Raw genomic sequence first — 22,081 nt, forward strand, 5'->3', positions numbered from 1 at the left:
ATAGTGCTTTTTTATTAAAAAAAAAAAGTTTTCTGCGGCACTTTTTGCCTGAGAAATGTTGGAGATATTTCACATTTAGTGGGGAGAGAATAGTATGTTCCACCTTGGTTTTCCCCACTATAACAAACATGTAGTTACTAATTCTCAAGAGAAAATAAATATTTAAAAAAAAAAAAAAAAAAAAAAAAAAAAAAAAACTCAAGAATCAAAGAAAATGTGTCACTAGACAGAACAGAACAAGTGCAAAGAGAAAGAAAGAAAAAGAAAAAAAGATATAAAGAAACAAACAAAGAAAAACAGAGAGAGTTTCTCATTTCAAAAATTCTAATAAATACAGTAAGAAAAGTAATTCTGTGAATAATGATGTTAAACCAACACCACATTCAAAATAGCAATTTATAGCTTTTATTTTGTAAACTGAAATCTGAAGCTTTGGAAAGAGCTTTTCCCGACCAGAAAACGACAGGTAACTAAATTATTATTATTATTATTATTATTTTTTAATATATTTAATTTCCATGATATGAAGATTACACGGCTAGAGTTACAATGTCTTCAAACTCCACTAATAAATAATTAGACAACTTATTGTTTTGGGTGAAGAACTTTAAATAATAGTAATGTATCTTCATTCCCTGTAATACGCGAACTACACCTACAATGCATAAGAATGATGTTCCACTCGGACCCTCTTATTATCTCCTTTGAAGAAGTCTAATTACGGTAAGAAACAAACGTAACTGACAGACATTTATCATGACCACGCATTACGCAGTACCCTCTAGTTCCCCATGGTCACTTAGTTTCTTTCTTTCTCTTTCTTTCTTTCGCTCTCTCTCCACTAGTAATTTAACGTGCTGTTTCCTTTACAAGACAAGACAATTCGGAACAGAACCAGGAAGACAGAATCTACACAACTCAAACTACATAACTATTTAATACGTCTTCAGTAGCCAAATAGCAAGCAACTTACCTTCGACTGGAGGAGGAATTCCAGGAGCCGTTGGTTCGTTATAACAAAGAGACATGAACACATCCAGTCGAGCTAATTCTGGATAAGTGGGATGTGTTGGCTGTTGAAGGAAGAAATGACCCGGCGATACTAGACTCGACAGAATGACATCATTACTTACTCCCTCGGCAAGATGGAGCTGAAACAATAAAGGGTTTCATCACTAACTCTTGTCTGCACTAGTTATTTTACACAAATATTCGTAACTACCATTACCATAGAACGTATCACGTATGAGCACTGTTTTATTTTGCACTCTAATATGAATATTCTGTGATTCTTGCTGAATAAATAAATAAATAAATAAATAAATAAATAAATTATATATATATATATATATATATATATATATATATATATATATATATATATATATATATATATATATATATATATATACACCTTTAGTTATGTTCTTTTTAGATTGTTTTGTTCCTCGATTATGCTACCACCTAGTGGGAAAATGGTAAAACGAAATAAATGAAGAAAAAGAAAGGAAGCTCTTAGCTTCTCACCAGGCGTGTGCAGAATTGTAAATGTGTTTATGAGTAAAACGAACAACATGATTCAGCACAAATGAAAGGTAGTATGATCTAGTGACTTTAGACTATGTCCCAGTGTTATTTTTAGTAAAATTTTGTCGTCAAAGTTACAGACGATTACCCGGATATGGTTAATGAAAAGTAATTAGTGATTTGTCAAACCATGACAGTTTATAAATATGTGGTTATCTTGTTTCTACGTACTTGCCCAGATATATTATCAGTAAAATGGTGGGAAACCTAACTTTGGCGGACTCACGAGTCAATATGCAGCAAGTCATCTGAAGCGGTTTTCGACGAAGGTAAAGGACTTGTTTTTCAGACAAAGCTAAAGCCAATGGATAAATCTTTAAAAAGTATAAGACTGGGAGTGTGCTAAAAACAAACTTGCTAAAAACAAACATATAACGTAACGTCAAAACACGTCGAAGAAAGATAAAAAGTGTTGGACTTCGTTTCTAAAAGGAAGTGTCAGAGGTAGTGTTGTAAAAGCCCTTAAAAAAAAAAAAAAAAAAAAAAAAAGTTTTTCCCGAGTTTGAAAAAAAATGGAAAAATTGGGAAAACTGAAATTTTCGATTTTTTTTTTTTACTACATTATGCTCTTAAAATGGAAACTATTTTATATTTATTAGTTCACAGTTAAGATCATTGAGTAGTTATGCTTCTTGCATTAGAATAGGGAAATTTTGTAACAAATATATTTGCACCACTCCTTTAAAGTTAGCACCGTAATAGAATGGAGTTATGGCTACCAAAGATAGTAAAATATAATCCTAGTTAGATTAATTAATATAGACGCATTTAAAGTCTTAAATAATATAAAGGTAGTTTTATGGCGGGGAAGTGTTAAAATAACAAGGCCAGAATCATTTTAGTTAATACCAGTATGTTATAATCAAATATATATTTTATGGAGATACTTATCTTCTTTGTGCTGTGTAAAATTTCCAGAAATTTTGAACCAATTAAAAAAATCTTTTGTTCGGAAATATTAGCAATAGCCGGAAAATATCATTTAAAAACTATTTCTTCGCCTGATACTAATCTTATTTGCTGTAATGTGCCTGAAGCATATATACAATGTATTTCGCTAGCAGGAAAAATACTTAAAGCAACAGCTTTTAGTTTTACTTTTTAGTTTTCTGATAAAAATCCCTCTTTATTATTTGTATATTTTTCGAACTCAAATAGAGAGAGGATCTTATTTACATACACACACACACACTGCACAAGGGCGTAAATTTTAGCAGCAACAAATATATTAAAGAATTTAACATGTGAAATTTGCGTCCGGTATTATTAAAGACTAGCAGAATACCCGTTCTTCGCACGGGAAGAATAAGTTTCATTTTGGGTATAAAGGGCACCAAAACTGTCACCAATGAACTTAGGGACCCCAAAAACTACGAATTCGACACTAGTATCAGTCATTTTCAATTACTTTTACGTGTCACTTTCCTCCCTTTAGGAGTACTAATAAGTCATTCAAGAGCTTTATTTGTTAACAGAAATGCTTCATGATGCTAGATGTATATGCAATTGTAAAAGTTCTGTAATCTCAACCAGGGGTAAACGATTAAAAGGCACATAAAGGAAATAAGTGCGAACTATTAATTTTCAAGAATAATTACAACAGTTTTATTTCCGAATGCTTCTTTTTTAAATATTCACAATATTGAAATTTCTTAACTTACATTTTTCACGCGTTAAAAAAACGGTCCCATTACTAGTAAAACTAACTTAATACAAAGATTTTTGTTATTTTCCCAATTTTTCCGGAAAGAAATTGGAAAAAATGGGGTTTCACCAGCAGGTTCAAAATTTCCGGAAATTTTACAACAATAGTCAGAGGAACGCATAGAACACACTATGTGACTTGAAATCTGTTGTGTGCAGGATTAACCAGGAAACAAATTAGAAAGACTTAATTACTTAATTTTACGAACGTTCACGCGGTGCTACGGTCAAGCACTCATTGGATCAAATCAATATGTATTATTCAAGACAAGTAATTAATTATCACCAATGTGTCATAATGCGAGTACGTTTTTACATAACACCAATAAAGACAAAAGGAAATAGTGTTTTCATTCAATAGTTGCAAGAGAAGTAGATCTGATGTAGATATAGTGCATCACGGTGCATAGTAGGCGGTCACGGTGATCCTCAGAATTCATTTTACAATAAATGAACGAAAGAGAGATCATTATGATATCTTAGTACTTTTTAAGAAAGAACCATAGTAAAATGTGCACGTGTAAAATATGCTACCATTTTGCAAACTGCAAAAATTTCGTAGTGCCCTAAACAGCAAGTATATGCTAGGATAGTTCTTATCTTTGAACTTAACTCTCTTGGAGTCTCACCCTCTAAAACAGTTCCATATCGGACCAATGTAACCCATGCAGGAAAAAACCCTCAGGCGAATAATATCAAATGGTATACCAGGCGACCTCAAGTTTTTAACTCTGCTTAAATTCATTTTAAACAGTTTACCCTTCCCGATGATGAAACGAACATCGATGTTATTTTTATATATTGAAAATGAAATTAAAATATTTCAGTTTTACTTCCCACGGTTATGCCAGCTGGGCTAAAGGAGACCGTGATGATGAGAAATAAAAGAAATTGTGGAATGAAGAAAGTGGGAGAAAACGGGAGAACCCCGAGGAAACTCATATACATGGTGTTGTCCAACAGAAAGCTCACTTGATGCGAGCTGGGATCCAAGAACACCATGCACCAGAGGTAGCCGCTCTACCACTGAGCCACCGTGGCTTCCTTTTATATATTAAGAAAAGCATAGAAATTGCCTCTCCCTTTAGAAGCAAAATTTTTTAAACCGCACAAGTACGTGGCTACTTATTTTATCATAAAGAGCTTATATACGAAGTTTCATCTTCCAAACGGGAGAAACTCGTGAGAGTATTTTTGGAATACATTTTAAACCTTCTTTTCCACTTCTTTAGAATAAGCATTTCAATGAAAGTGGCAGGATAAAAATTGGTTCCATCTAAGTGCTACATTCAAAAATTGATTTCAAACGGTTCAGTTGCATTTTCGTGACGACGAGACAAACAACATCGATTTGAATATACAGGGAAAAATCCTACGGATTTTTCCTTTTTACTCCATTATAAAATCGCTAAGACACGTGCTCGATTATTTTTAATGAATTTACATACGAAGTTTTATTTTCCTAACTTAAAAGCCTTCTAAGATATTCTCTTTTTGGCATGAATTTTGATCTCCACGCACTTTAAGATACGTATTTTAATCAAAGCGGTATGATAAAAACCTAGTTTGAGTTAGTTACTTGGTATATTCAGAAATTTCAAACTGTACAATACGTTATACATATGTAAACTTTTTAGTTACGGTAAAATGACTAAGAATTACCACAATTTATACAATGCTGAACTAAAAATTGAATGTTAAAAAGGATTCAAAGTATCTTAAGTCTCTTGTACAGGGTGGCTCCGAGACGATTGACATTTCAAACTTCAATATTGCGCAGGCGTAACATCTTACATTGGTTTTCTGGGGGTGGGAACCGAAAGAGGAAAAGAACGCCACGCTATACGGTCAGTCGCAATGAAGCACAGAACATGGTGTTACCTCAAGTAGTTATTACGAACTAGTCTGTGCCAGAAGTGCAATGTTTTGTTCTCAGGCGTTCTCAGAAGTTTACACTGTTTTTGGAGCTCCATGTTTCACATCTACACACCACCAGTCTCTTCAATCTTTTCAATCCAAGTCAATACGGCATTCCGAGACAGAGCCTTACTTTGTCAACCAACATTCAAGTTCTCTCTCTCTCTCTCTCTTTATATATATATATATATATATATATATATATATATATATGAAAACTTCTGGCATAGGGAGTTTCGTAGTCACTACGAACTGAGGTAACACGATGTGCGACTGACGATATAATGAGGTGTTTCTTCCTCTTTCGTTTCCCACTCCTACAACCAATGTAAGTTATTACGCCCAATGCAAGTTTTAGACTTGACATTCGATTAGTTCTCCAAAATGGCCAGAAATATGGTCAGAGTTATTATTTTATTTCTATTTTAAGCAAAATAAATTTGAGGTAAATATAAGATTTTAACAAAATTAATCCGATTTAAACGACTTTCATTTAAATCAATCAAACCTGGTTTGAAAATTTTTCAAGCTACTGACAGAACTTCAACCATAGTGAATTTATTATGAAACGTGACATGAATATTATAGATAGATAAACAGCTATAGATATAGATAGAAAAGACCAACTCACTTGTAAACTCTCTGGAATAAGAGCGATATTTGAAGCTACAGATACGAAGCATACTTGCTCTAACGTTACGGATGGATATTTCTTTAGAGGGAACTTCTGACGGATCATCGCTAACGCATTGTCAATTTCAATTTGGGTTCCTGAAAAACGAAACAAGAATTACATTAAGTTCTGTCACATAAAATTACCTCTGTATTAAGCGGTAAAATGGGACTGCGATATTCTAATGTGTTTTACGCTTGGTGACTTTCGAAGTGAACAAGATAAAATCATACGTAAATTACAGATAACAAAAATGACTCGTGATAAATATTCGAACACAATATTTTCATATTGAAGGTACTGGGCACTATAATCTACATATCTAGGAAGAAACATTTGGAATACTTCTGGTTATATGTAAACAATGTCTCCTTCGGCAGGGCAATGTAAAAACTATTTCCACTTTCGTAAACATACTAGAACAACTCTCTGAAACAATTTATTCTAACAATTTGGCAGACTCAGTACAGTAAGGTTGCCTACGAAGTTTATTTCCTTTGTGAGGCGGAGAAATTTCAACTGGGAACACTGTTTTCTGTGACAGCTGATATTACAGTTCTCGGTTGTTTTGATGTTAGTTTGGTTTGGCAATTCATTATGAATAGACTCATGCCGGAGCAACGATTACAAATTATGCAAATTTATTTTGAAGACCATGGTTCAATTCGAAACATTTGACAAACGATTAATTTCACGAAATGGACCTGTTAACTGGAAACCTTGTTCACGCGATTTGACGCCATTAGATTATTTTCTCTGGGGATATGTGAAGTCGCATGTCTACGCCGAGAAACCAGGAACAATTGAGCACTTGGAAGCCAACATTCGACGCGTTATTGCCAAAATACAGCCTGATTTACTGCGAAAAGAGAGTGAAAATTGGGCCTCCAGATTACACCATGTACCACCAGCTGCGTAGGCCACATCCCGAAATCATATTCAAGCATTAATGCAATGAACTGATCTGTCAAAGCCAATTTCATGGTTATTACAAATTTTCTGTGTTTTATTTCAACAAAGTTCTCCACCTCTAAAAAAACATTCATTATAATATTTTAACTATTCACCTCAATTCACACGATATTTAAAAGATAAACTACACAGAATTCACAAGTTCGGTTTACAATCACACTCAAAATAATTAAGCTGTTACTTCTTCACTCTGTATTCATATTCAATGTAGAACTGAAGATAAAAGAATCTGCCAAACATTATTTCACAAATTTTATACGAACCTCTATTATCGATGGTTCTTATCAGGTTGTTCTCTTCTAACATTTATTTACTGACTTCATAAATTCTAGATTATTTTAGAACAGAATTGTTTTACCCAGCAACTTTCAATTTTAAAAAGTGAAGTTATTTCTTTCCCCCTCTCTTTCTCATATCAACACTACTATTAAATTTATAAGCTAATTGTACTGTCTTTGACTCTACGGTACTTCACAACTACGTTCACTTCATAATTTTATAATGCATGTAATGATTTCAGTATAAATCTCTACATTTATGAAAATTATTTCAATTTAACCCTTAACTGTGCTCGTGGGGTTATTTAAATTCCCCACGACCTCTTTTCGGCAACGTACATTTTCTTGTTGTAGGCAGATGTCTTTGCTGTTCAATGTCATTTCATTTTGCAGTGTGCTTGTGCATGTGACGCTGTTCGTACATTCTTACGATTTTATCTGTAATAATAATACCTCATTGGGGTTTAAAAATACCTACAGGAGCACAGTTACGTAAGTTTATTTCCTACATTAAATTTTACTTTCGCTCTCAAGTGAAATTGTTATTAGTCTTTTAAAATATAAAAAGGTTGTCTTTATATTGAAAGTATGCCAGAACGTTACGAATAAGCCAGTAAGCCTTTAGATGAGGGCAAAATCGCGATTATTCTTAGAACGAGTTAGAATCTGACGCTGGATCAAATGCGGATAATGTGTTTATCATTGAAAGTGACCACTTATCTCATACAGAACGATGTGAACACAGTTCATCTTTTGATTATGGCAATGATAGATCTTCAGAGTTCTTCTATGGAAAGGATAAATGTTTTAAATGGAATACAAGAGCCCCTTTGAAGAAACGTACCAAATCATGCTATATCATTGTTCACTTACCTTCAACAAAAGGGCGTGCAAGAAGTGTACCTTCAGAAGACCTTGTCTTTTTTTCCTCTCTCTCTCTCTCTCTCTCTCCTTTCCTTAGAAGACATGTTACAATGTCTTTTGGAAAACACAAATGTGCAGATTGAAGAGAAATGTAGTAACTTTTGTGATCCCAAGCCATCGTACACAAATCACATTGACATGAGAGAGCTGCGAGCATTTATGCTCTTGCGACAATATCTGGCAAGGAAACTATTTACTAGGAACATCATCGGAACGTCTGTCCTGATTGTGTATAAATAAGTCTAAAACTACTGCACACAATCAAATGGTTACTATAAGATTTATAGTGTAATTTTCAACGTGGGGTTTTCACATACCCCACAAGCAGACAAATGTGACTTTCTTTTTTTTACCTGCACAGTTAAGGGTTAAGATTATTTTTAACTTTACGTTGTCGAATCTATTAACAATCGCAAATAAATAAATAAATAAAATTAATAAATAAATATTCTGTTCGAAGGCCACCTACGTAACGTCCCTAGGCGATCTTCTGTATGTCAGTGGAGCAGAGGTAGAAGTAACCATTACGACTGGACATGTCTTTAGTTTTCATCAGGCGCTGTGTTGCTATATTTAGTTTTGATATTTATCGCGTGTGAGTTAGTTTATGTCGAAAAATGCAACTTCACTAAGCTTCATTCATTACTTCAAACTACGTCATAAAAGGAACTACACCGTTTAGGCAGCTGCAGTAAAGCAATACAAGCACTACATCCATAAGAGTACAGTATTAAAGAGAATTTTTAGACAATTAGTGCGTGTACGAAAGTGGACGAGAACAGGTGGAGAGAACCAATAGGCCGTTTAAACTTCATGCAAAAAGTAAAATGCTTCGAAAATGAATTAAACGCTTCAATATTAAATTAAGAATATTTCTCGTATTGAAGTAGATTCAGTTGATAGTAAAATACTACAGATGTATCATCTTACATCAGTTTACTAAGTTGCAATCGATACAAGATAACTATTCCCAATATTTCAAGCGGTACTTTTGATGCAAGATGCGATAATATCTCGTACCAACAAAACCTTGATGCTGGCCATCGAAAGAAGTTTCAGAAAAGTGCGCGGGGGCTGACACGGGAACTCCCTGCATTTGACCTGCATCCAGAAAGTATTGACTAAGACTGCAGCATTGTGACCAAGATCTCACTTCCTAAATCTGGCTAGCAGCTCATCTTGAGGGTGTAAAGGTAAACTGGCAGTCCCATGCAAAGAAAGTGTGCTTCAAACTAACGAAATGTTTTTGCTGAAGAATGTTAGAATGTTAACATTCACGACTTTTCCTATCGCCTAAGAATCCTAATCGGATGAACATTTTCCTGCTGTCACTCCTGCGCTTTCCTGCTGAACACTTACTTAAGGACGTAGGCTATATGAAGATTCCCCAGGGCATACAGGAAAAATAAATTTTGGCCGATTTTGTTAACATTAACAACCACTAACGTTAAAATTTTGAAGGAACGACACATCAATTACTGACATTATATGTATATTCAAATTGAGTTACATTACTAATCAATACTTTGTAAACTAGAGGTAAACAAAGAAAAATAAAGAACGTTTTATTTTTTTAACATCTTTGGTTACTTACTAACTTTTTTAAAAGATAATATCAAAAAACGCCCCAATGGCATAATTTTAGTAAACATTCCCAACTCACTCACCTTCAACTGCACATATTTTAAGCGTTGTTGTATCTGGATGACGTTTGATGAAAATGCTTGCTCGCGTCTTCGCTTTAATTAAGTTGACATACGCTCCATGGCGTCCAATCAGTCGTCCTACAAGATGCTGAGGAATAATAAACTCATAGATGGAAGGAACATCTCCTGACAAAGAAGTACCACTGCCGGGTGTCTGCGAAGGAGACTCGAAGCCCAACTCTACGTCAACGCTCCCCGCTGGCGTTGTCACATCACTTCCTCCTTTGCCACTATCACAGGAACCCTGGAACACAAAAAGAATATTTGAAGAATAACGTATGATAAAATGATTGAAGAAACACAGAGCACAACGTAGGCCTTTTGTTAGTAAGTGTGGTACCAAAATAGAAAGATCCACTAATTTATCAAACTTCATAAAGGACACGTTGAGATGGTACCAGCAACTCAAACTACGAGATTTGCGAGCTGCTCCCATGCTTCTGTGGTAAGCAGACAAGAAGCTAATGATGAACCGGCATCAAAGAAGACGGAGTGCGACGTGTTTTTTTTTCAAGATGATAGTGGAAATGGCTGGTGATGTCACTGGGATGTTTTCACGGGACTTTATTACGGGACATTACCCCAGCAAAACAATCTCTGATTGATGTGAAAGTACATGGGCAACGTAAAGGACCTAATTCATAAGAACTGTGTTCCCTGTGGGTGATGGTCATCTGCTACAGGACAATGTACTACGCCACACACTGTCACAATTACTAAAGAATAGTCGAAGAACCTACTGGATCTCAGTAATGCCAAGGTCTTCACATTCAGCCATGAACGTCATCGAACATTTGTCGTCCATATTGGAAAAGCAACACTACTACTAACCTAAAAACCTACGGAGCTGATGGGCCAAATATTGTGATTACGGTGCCAGATACATCAAAATATCCATAATTTATTTAGACTCATCTTAAATCGATGGCCATAATCCGTGTAAACTTTCTATTGAACGAGTTATTTTTCTTAACCAGTTTCTAGTACAAGCCGGTCATTGATCTGTATCCTTCAATACTACGGAACGAAGTATAAGTGTGCTCGCACATACTTAGCACAAAACTAATCTACTACTTAACACAATAACTTTATGCATTTTAATCACGTAGTATTTTTTTAAAATTGTTTTTATTTTTTATTTTTTACTATTATTGATTTTTGTTCTTATTCCGATGTTACGGGGATCAGTATCCTAGTGCAGAATCACTACTTACAATTAAATGATCACAGATAAGCTTAAACTGAAAGGGAAAAAAAAAAAAAAAAAAAAAAAAGCATATATGTTAAAAACACCTGACTGAACCATCACTGGCAAAGTAACAAAAACACTTTTATTTTGCATTATCTATGTATATTAAAATCAAAAGAACTACTTACCGGATTATATAATAATTGGAAGAGGATTTGTTTGAATCTACAAGAACTCTGAAATGAATGAACAGCCATATTTGCCATAAACTAAAATTACCGTTAGAGAAAATTATCAAATCCTGGAACAGATTAATATGAGAAGCGCTACATACCTTGTTGCGAAGGATAACATTTTGGTGATTGTTTGGGCATTTAAATGCCCGAACAATGAATACTGAAGGTTTTGATCTAAGCAGCATATGGGATAAAATGCTTTTGTAACAATTACGAAGACTAACGTATATTTTCAGTTCAGTAACTGTTTAAAACATACTGCTAATGTCAACAATTGTATAATTTAAATAATTCAAATTAGTTTTCACAGCTCCAACGACGATTTTTTCGAAATGTCAATATAATGAATTACAAATAAAAACACGGGTGAAATAATAAACACTATCAATCGTAAGTATTACTTTAAAATGCTTACGTAATCAGATGCAGAATACATAAATAAAATGCAGTAAACATCTTTACGTATTTGTAGATGTAAGAACAGATTTACACGAAGGAAAATTACTACAATGGCCAGGTTCTATTCTCACATCAAAATAAATAATGCAATCGTTTAGCAACAAAGCAACTCAGGAACACAAGTATTTCTTACTGACAAATATTTGGGAGCGGAAGTTCATTTAAATCGGAACAACTAAGGACTAACAAACATTGCCCAAGACTTACACAGTAGTTCTTTATATTAACAAGTGATAACTTTTCTTCTTGTATTATTTACTAATAATAATGAGTTATACCTATATTTTTTAAGTTCCTTTAGAAAAAAATTATAAACTATGTTCTACACCTTTCAGATCTTTAGATCGCTGTCCTCCACCTGTTTCTATCTTGTGTCATACCCACTGACACCACGCTACACCATGTCGTTCTTCACACGATCTCCCCCACTTTGGCCGACTTCGCGCTCCTTTTCCATTCAGTTCCACAGCATCCACTTGGCGAGCTGTGTATTCAGAAGGTGGTGGGTCGTCTTATATACCCAAACAATCTCAGTCTACTCACCTTTACTTCATTCTTAATTCTGTCCTTCCACGTCAATCCACACACCCACTGCACCACTGCCATATACAACTTCCGTTCTTCTTTCCTCTTCGTCGTCGTCCAACATTCCACCCCGTATAATATGGCAGGTTTCACTACTGTTCTGTATATTTTCCCGTTAAGGCGTATTGCTACCCTACGGTCACATAATACTCCTGTCGGTTCTCTCCATTTTGTGCAACGCTTCTAATTCTACAGTTTACATCTTCTATTCTTGTAGTATTGATTCCAAATACTTGGATTTCCTCGTCATTACAATTTCTTCGTCCAGCCCAATTATTGTATTGCCAATTACATTTTTTTCCTCAAAGGTTAATGTAAAACTTCTGTCTTGGTTTTACTTATTCTAAGCCCTTTGCTCTCCAGTGCTCCTCTCCACATATACAATTTCTCTTGCAGTGCTGCCTTTAACATATTCCAAGGTGAACTCTTGGATATTCCTTGTAACCTCGTCAACCACAAATGCAAAAAAAGTGTGTGCTAAGACTAGATCCCTGATGAAGTCCCATTTCACTCTGAAATCTTTGTTATTCTACATGCCCTCTTCACTCCTGTCCTACATCACATACATACCTTGAATTATATAAATGTATGAGTCTGAAACACACTTCTTCAGTGCCAACCAAATAAAGATCCCGTGGCACTCGATCACAGCCTTTCTCTCGGTCGACGAAAACCATATGAAGGTCCTTCTGGTATTCTCTGCACTTTCTCATCAGCATCCGTTATCAACTGTCTTGGCATGAAATTAAACTGGTTTCCGTTTCTTTCCTCAATCTTGCTTCTATTACTCTCTCCTAGAGCTTTACTGCATGCCTCGTAAGTTTTATTCTCCTGTAGTTGCACATTATTGCACATCTTCGTTTTAAAAAACCGGACCAACGTTACTGCTTCTCCGCTACATTCTTTCCTTATCTTAAACTTTTCCAGGAATATTATTCTGTTCTGAGACTATGTTTTTCATGGCATTTTGTATCTCTACCGTTGTCACAGACCGAACAAGTTCCTGATTCGTGGGTCGAGTTTCCCTAGTTTCACCTCGGGTCTTCTTCACTAAACAGTTTCGGGATATAGTCTTTCCCCTCTTCATTATCTTCTCTTCACTTGTCAGAACCTCGTTATTTTCATCCCTGATACATCTTTGTTCTGCTTCTCTCTTCCTTCGAGTGCTTGTAAATGACCTTTTCTCACGCTGGTCCACTCCTCTTACCCGAGCAACTCTTCTTCCTTGATTTGCAATACTTTAAGTCGTGATTTCCTTTCGTATCTTTTCAGCACTTGTCCCATCTAGTTTCCGCTATTTCGTTCGAACAGGAACATTCTATCGTCTTCTTCCTACTTTTTCCTTGATGCAGATATCGGCTACTACGAGGCGGTGTTGCTCCGTTTGACTCTCACCTGGTATTTCGAAGTCCTTTGGATCACATTGCTTTCATGTCCTCCATAAGATAAAGTCAATCTGAGACCCTGAGCTGCTACTCTTATCTTGTGAACTTAACTATGTTTAATTAATGCATTTTCTCCAATTTGTTGCTTAAACTAATGCCTTTTGGTTTGGATTGATGTCTGAACTACGAACCTGGACAAATGACTGTTCTATTGTGTGAAAGTAACTCGACCACATTAAAAATAAATAATTATTAACTTGTGGACAGTTGGTTTGTGACAATTCTAGCGAAATATTTATTATAGCTAATATAAAATCAATATCTAAATGAACTTTGTAAAATAGTGAACTTAAGTCATAATGTATTAATAAAAATAAAAAAAAAAAAATTGTCTTTTCTTTAAGTAGGTAATTATATCATCTCGTTTACTAAAAAAAGTTAACTTAGATTACAGATGAAATCAAAATAAATAATAATAATAACAACGCGATTTTGGCAGCTTTCTTTTTCATTAGTACATTATGGTATCAGTTCACTATTTACGAAGTGAATTTATTTTGGAGGATTCGCTAGAATTGCCACAGTTCAACTGTTCGCAAAGTATCTGCTATTAATAATTATCTGCAAATTTTCACACAGCTGAACAATTAATTGTCCAGATATCTGGAACAAAGAAATAGAAATAGTTTTAGTTTAAGCAACAAGTTGGAGAAAATGGAGTAATTGTACACTCATGTCCAAAATGATTGTCGCATATCTATAACTTTCTTCTTGTAAGAATATAATTTGATGATGATTTTGCAGGGTACTTTTAATACTGATACTATGTGTATAATTGGGAAATTGTGATAAATTTCACAGGAAAACAATTATAAATACGAAAGTTAGAATGAATAAAACAAAATGTTTCTAAATGGACAAGATTTATTTTCGTTTCATTGTTCTTGTTGACTGCTCTTTTGACATGAAATTTGTCACATACATGTCTTTGCCGATTATACACATACTAACATTACACGAAATACCGGGTGAATTAGTTTCAAATTATATTCCTCCAACGACATATTTATAGACATGCGACAATAATTTTGGACATGAGTGTACATAGTTTCGTCTTTTTCTAAAGAAACTTTGTGTAGGATATGAGAACAGGGCACAAAGTGCTTACAAATATGATGTAGACTGTTATGTAGTTAAGGAATATAGCATGTGCAAATAAAGTTACATTATAATGGCAGATATTATGAAGATATAGTTATTGGGGATATAGATTGATGTGTATACTAAGATTAGTGTAATTGGAGTAGATCGGTATAGAGAACTGTGATATAGAAAGGAACAGATTGAGAATAAAGATATAGTAGAATTGAAGCGTATATAACTTCAGAGTTTGATTTACTAATTCCTTAGCTTTGCTTTGTTCTTCCTCCACGAAAATAGGAGAGGCCTAGGATACGGAAAAGCATGGGCAGAGTTAGGAACTGTCTGCTGGGGGGGGGGGGGGGGGGCTGTTAAAACAACTGTAGTCTCGCAAATTTTGACATGTCTTGGTAGGTGGCCATCTTATAGGTGGCATTATTATTATTATTATTATTTGTCAAAAAGTTGGGGGGCAATGTCTTCCCCACTCATGGCTCCGCCCATGCGGAAGAGGCTGCGGACGTGGGGATGGTTATAACAGAAATATTGGCTATCCTTCGAACGATGACAATAGACGACCGAAAGAAGATAAGGAAGCGAATAACATGCCTAATGGAATAAGATATAACAATGACACAGAGAGGAATAAAGACTCACAACAGTGGTCCAAGAGAGACCTTCAGTGACAGTGGACCATTTGGAAGATCAAATAGCAGTAACAATTGGCGACTCAGGTCTGAAAATCAAGAAGAAACAGATACAAAAAGCTTCAGAGAATAATCTAGAAACTTCAGATGATTTAGAGGAAGAAGACAGCAAAGCTAAGAAGTTAATTAATAAAATCACACTCTAAAGATACATACACTTAAATTCTACTATATCATTATTCTCAATCTGTGCCTTTTTAGTTCACAGTTCTCTATACCAGTCGTACTCCACAATTCCACTAATTTTGGTACACACATCAATCTATATCCTCAATATCTTCATGATCTCTGCCATTATATTTTAACTTCCATCATAATCTAACTTCATTTGTACAATTCGCAGCAAAAAACCTGCAACATGAGTATGTAAGTTTATTGTGAAACGACGAAGTCTTTTGCTCCAAAATAAGTGTTGCAGGGGAGGACGCCGATATTCCTCCTGGCGTGATTCGTGCCACTTAGACGTTATGTTGATTCCGTGTTCTGTTAGGAGTAGTTTCACAAACTTATGTGCTCATATTGTAGGTTTTTTGCTGCGGACTGTACATGCTATATCCCTTAACTACATAACGGTCTATATCATTTGTAAGTGCTTTGTACACTTTTCTCATATCCTACACTTTTTTTTAAAAGTGTAATTTCGTTACTTTATTATTTTTTCCGCTTGTTATAAAAAAGAATTACTGTGGAAATGGAAACCTCAAGGTGGTTTCAATTCAAGACATCAAGTTAACGATTTAATCTGTTGACATTACAAAATTACGTTACAAGGGACAACCACGTTTTCTATTTGCCAATCTAAGGGGGGACACAACAAAACAGTGTAGAAAGTTGTGCAGACAACAAGTTACACATAGATAATTATTGTTTGCTCAAAAAAACTCTTTCACTTTTGTATTATGGAACAATATATCTAATCAAAAATTACTTATTAAATATCAAGTTACAAGAACTGATGTGCTGGTGACCAAGATTAGGGAGATGATCAAAATATATAGAATTAAAACGATATTCACCATCGACGGTACGTCCACTGATATTTACGTAGTTATGTACATTATACCTTCAATCAGTACTTGTATAAGACAAACGGCCCTGAAAAAAGTTCCAGAGAAGACCGAAATCATGTTAAATTAAATTTCATCACGATGCATAGCTGAATGAGTGTTATATATGGATACTGTATACATTCTATAGTTTGTTAACAAATAACACTATACATAATACGCACTTAGGTATAACAAAAGGAATAAAGTTTTAGTGTACCTTGCGTATTCTTACCTGATACATATTAAATACGAATACGGCAAGGTACATTTAAACTTTATTCCTTATATAACACTGTATGTAGTTGCTCAGGAAATACTTCGTATAGTTTAATACACTAAAAACTTGATATTTTGATTACAATATGTAAAGAGGAAAGAAAGAACGTACGATTTAGAGCTTTTTTTTTTTCTCATTACTTAAATTCTTAATTCATTCTTAGCTAAAAGGTTCAAAACCTCTACGAAAAAAGGTTTTTCAATAATTATTTGAGTATATAGTATTATCTGCGTATATAATTATTCAGTAAAAAAAAATATAGTGACAGTATGTAACTCCAACATTTTTAGTGATTCGGTGATTTCCAACAAAACATGCAAATGTCAATATTTAATCTTGCAATATACACTACCGCTCAAAAGTTTTCGAACACTCCGGATTTTTGTAAGCATCTACTGTGATCCTATTGTTTTGGCACGAGAACTTTACCGCCTTGCATCAGATATACTCCTGTGTAAAGCATCGAATTTGACGACAGTTGAATTGAGGTCTAAGAGGTACTGTAGATGATATGTCTAATTATAATTGCTAAAATTGAAACCAAAAAAGACAATCTGATACAGATATTGTATAGTATATACAAAAATGTGGAATATGAGGGAAGATATTAGTTTTGTTTGAAAAGTGTAGACATAGAGTGTTAATGCAGTGAAAAAAATTAAAAAGAGAAAGTAGTTTCCCAAATTTTGCAGTTCCCTACACCATATAACTGGCTTTAAAAAAGCTACAAACGTCATTCTTTGAAAAATGTTTACCACAGTTAAGACATCCTTGTCTGCTCAACTCTCGCTCAATAGAAGCATGTATGTAATGCTCGTCGTTACTATTCAACAAGTAACAATGGGGCACACGAAACCATCGTGAACATTTTTCAAAGTATGGTATGTTTGGCGTTTAAAATGTTAGCATATCAATAAGATATAAAGAACTGCAAAATTTGGAAAGCTACTTTCTCTTTAAAATATTTTATTGCTGTATTCACCCTCTGTCTACACTTTCCAAACAAAACTAATATCTTGCTTCACCTTCCACACTTCTGTTTATACTATGCAGTATCTATATCAAATTCTCTCTTTTGGTTTCAATTTTAAGAATTCTGATTCCATATATCATCTACAGTACCTCTCAGATCTCGATTCAACTGTCGTTAATTTGAAAAAATGAAATGAAATCTTCGAGTTTTACGTCCCATGGTTATGCCGGTTAGACTAAAGGAGACGGTGAGTAATGAATGAAATGGCGGAATGAAGAAAGTGGGAGAAAACGGGAGAATCCCGAGAAAACCCACGCACACGGTGTTTGTCCACCACAAAGTTCACTTGGTGGGGGGCTGGGATCGAACCCGTGACCCCAAGCACCAGAGGTTAACGCTCTACCACTGAGCCACCGCGGCCCCTGCCGCTAATTTGATGCAATAGGCAGGAGTACTTCTGATGCAGGGACGGTAAAGTTCTCGTGCCAAAAACAATAGGATCACAGTAGATGCTTACAAAAATCTGGGGTGTTCGAAAACTTTTGAGCGGTAGTATATATATTTTCATGATTGCAAGTAAATTTTACAGCAACGAAAATTTACGGACAGATGTTGTTTACTGGTATAGATAAACTTCAATCATCTGAATCAGCAGAAAGTGTTAGTGTATAATCTGCATCGTAAGTATGTATTACTTAAGGCTTACGTATTACATAATAAGTACTGAGTTAATTGAGAAAAATTTATGCAATATATCTGGGTAAGACTGTTTCGATGATAACCTTCTGTACTCTACTCGATATCAGAACATTTTATCTAAGGAAATACATATCAATACTTGAAAATATACGTTCTATTTCAACGAGAGAGAGAGAAAAAAAGAAATTAGTCGGTGAGTTGTGTAGAATAAACTAAACATTTAAAAACTACTAAATAAAGATGTAAGATTTCGTCAAATAATTTTAATACCCCATTTACTGATAACAAGAAAGACGTTTCTAAACTTTATTAACTGTTTTAAAGATCTCTAGGTCCAGAAACTAACTGATGAACAAAATAATCCCTTTTCAGCAATTTCCTGCATATTAATGCTCGTCCAAATAATGGACGTTTAATATTTCAGTGAAAACCAACTATTACAACACTTCAATGAGACTTCTTCAAATATGTTTATTTAATAATAATTAATTAAATATATACAGGTTTAGCATAAATGATTCATTCGTTTTGAAAAGGCTATATTTTCAAAAAGTATTATACGTACACACACATGAACGATATATGAAGAGCCAGAAACTCAAGTTTGTATTGTGTAGAGTTTGGCACTCCTCTTTGGAACATCCCAGTTCAAGACTACCTAAACGATGAACTTCCGCATACGCTGGATTGGGCGTATTGTGAGAACGACCTAGCTTTGTTGCCCTGGCCTCCTAGATCTCCTGATTTAACGCCCTGCCACTTTTTCCTGCGGGGGTACGTTAAAAACCTCGTAATCCTTAGTCGAGCTCAGCGAACGCACCAGTGCTGCAGTGCAGACAATTGACAGGACTATGCTACAAAGTGTATGGAATGAGCTCGAGTATCATCTGAACGTGTGTCGTGTCACCAAAGAGGCACATATTGAACATTTGTAGAGGGTGTATAAACTTGGTGAGTTTATGGTTCTTTTCATAAATCTCTTGTGTGTGTACGTGTAATATTTTTGAAAACAGAGCCTTTTGAAAATGAATTAATCATTTATGCTAGCCCTGTAGTTTCTTATCGCAGCTGAACGAAGAAAAGAATATTACAGATTATCGTGAATAATTTTTACAGGGACAAAATCTTAGTCTGATTTTAATATTAAGATTACATAAATTCATATCCTTCATTTCAGTATGAAAATTAAAGAAACAAAATTAAAATAATTTAGAAAAACAAAACTATTTTTTAATTAACTGAACAATAATGCTTAATAATTCAACTTTATTAATTACGTGAGGATGAAAACGAGCTGTATGTCTATACATGGAAAGGCAATGAAAAAATGGGCCATGTTCTGGTATCAATTCATACAGTCAACATCAATCTTCCATTCTAGGTATTTTGCTCTTTATCTCGTTATTTGTCTTCCTAATTATTTAGAAATTATTCCAAATCGATCGTCACACTATGCAATGCCATGAACTTTACTTTTAATTACATCCTCTTATCTCCAATATTTCAACATACCCTTCCCCCCCGTTACTTCAACCATCCTTACGAGGTTTTACTACTTTAAAAATCTTTCGCGTTTTTGCATCGAGAAGAAATGTTTTTCAGTATTTACGAATTACTTTAGGCACATTTTCTCTCTCCTCAGTGAATGAAATAAAAATAGTCTTCAATTTGGACAAGAACCCAAAGTACCCATGTGAACTACCACATATTTATAAACGATTTATTTTGAAATAACTACCTTAGGATGACGAAAAGTTTGTATGATGGAAGTGCCGGTTAATACTATAACAGGAAAGTAGCCATTTGAGTCAACTGCTACGATACTGATCTTAATATTTAGAAAATTATCTTAGTTAAGCCTTCTCAACTGTTATAGAATATAATCCAATAATTATATGTATGATCAATGCTTACCTCGCTGTGTTCATCGGAGTAATTGCTCATGGAAGGACTTGCAAGCATCGCTTCTGAGGGGCTATGATTTGCTGAATCCCTCTCACTTTGGTGACTACTATGAGGTTGCTCAGCTCCTCGATTACTCACATCTTTGTCATAGTTCAAAGACGACTCACATTGTTTTGAGGAAGAAATACTATTCTCCAATTCTATGGCAGCAAATTTTTCTTCTAACCACCGTTCACTATCACTGGTCGCTCCTGCTCTAGGCTGGAGTTCACACTCGTGCTCCTGGGTTCCTTGAGCCTCACTTTCTATGTTGCGTGTAGATTTTCGAGCCATGCTTGAAAATGATGACTGATATTCAAAGGCACTAGTTGAGCTAATTTCCTCCTCTTTTACACCTGTATCACTAACGTTTGGAGGCACGTCTGCTAAGTTTGTATCTAAAGTTAAACTCTGGCAAGTGTTTGAATAATAATCACAACTTTTTAAGCAACTGCTGTCTCCGGAACTCTGACGCTCTCTGCACACTGAAGTATCACACACCTTTTGTTGGTTTAAAGCTTCTGAAGAGCTTTCTCCAACAATCACAGTATTCAACCCAATATCCCTTTCAGATTCAACTGCGTTCTCTATTAGCGAGTTCTTGCGCTCTACACTGGGCGACCGCGACAAAGAGTTCTCACCACGTAGACTGTAAGTGGAGACCTTATTTGTAACTGAAGAAGTGAACGAGTTATTATCAACAATTTCAGTCTCGAAATCAGACTTTTCTTTCACTGTAACTGAACAATCTTTTTTAACACTATCGACTAACTCATCACAGGACAAGGAATCACATTTAAGTTCAACATAAACATGTACTTTCAGAGGATTACTAGTTTTTCTTAGATCCTTTTTATAATCAGCACAAACATTCACTCTTTGGGAACCATTCACTGAGCTGCTTGAGGTGTTTGTAGGCACCTCGACAAAAACACTTGCAGAGTCTTTCGTACTATTGTGGGTTTCAATTGGGCAAGTTTCAGCAACGTTTTCTTCAGGTGAACTACTGGAAATTACTTCCGTAGCACCCTCACTTACTGTGTCTTGTGTTGTATCTAAGTTTTTCACACTAGCAGCAATATCTGTATCGTTATCTACAGAACACTCTGTAGCACTGTTAACAAAAGCCTTCACAACTCTATCTTCACTGAAATCACTGTAATTATCTGACGGATTGCACTCACATTCAGGTAATGTTGTTTCCTCTAGTCTGCGTGCAACACTATCGGACAATTTCCGCTTTCTGGAGTTATGCTGAACGGAATCTATCTGAACAGTTTCACTGAAAAAATTCAAGCCAGCATCACCTTGGCCTTCCTCAACTACTGCTTTCTTTGAGAGGGAATACAATTCTCTGCCTCTCGTAGTCCCTCCTCCGTCACTAGGCACAAAGGGTTTCTTTCGTTTGTACCACAGATAACTGAAGAGGAGCGCAACTGGAGCCAACGACCACACAAAAAGCTGACGGGATAGCGCAGGAGCCATTGCTTAGAACTATATCCTGGTTAGCAGTCACGATGAAAAACCTACAATATAAAATAAGAAAAATACACTTTTAATATGAAATTGAAAAACAAGCTCAGTTTTACAATTATTAGAACAAATTTCTAATTCTAGAACTAGTTTAACAGCTATCACATTCACACAATGAATCAGAAACGGTTTCAACTTTGGAAT

At 35.0% G+C, this 22,081-nt stretch overlaps 1 protein-coding gene across 3 annotated transcripts in view; it reads right to left on the reverse strand.

The window, feature by feature from the left end:
- LOC145694361 (uncharacterized) overlaps positions 1-22,081 on the reverse strand; it is a 162,898-nt gene that overhangs the window by 12,852 nt on the left and 127,965 nt on the right. For all 3 annotated transcript variants that reach the window (XM_081770513.1, XM_081770515.1, XM_081770514.1), the window contains 4 exons: positions 20,375-21,930; positions 9,723-10,005; positions 5,840-5,979; positions 974-1,151 (listed from right to left, as the gene is read on the reverse strand). In XM_081770513.1, coding sequence (XP_081626639.1) covers positions 974-1,151; positions 5,840-5,979; positions 9,723-10,005; positions 20,375-21,889 — 2,116 coding nt within the window. In that variant the 5' untranslated portion in view covers positions 21,890-21,930. The remainder of the gene's footprint in view (positions 1-973; positions 1,152-5,839; positions 5,980-9,722; positions 10,006-20,374; positions 21,931-22,081) is intronic.

This window comes from Thermobia domestica, chromosome 9, assembly GCF_964235325.1.
Source record: "Thermobia domestica chromosome 9, izTheDome1.hap1.1, whole genome shotgun sequence".
NCBI lineage: Eukaryota > Metazoa > Arthropoda > Insecta > Zygentoma > Lepismatidae > Thermobia > Thermobia domestica.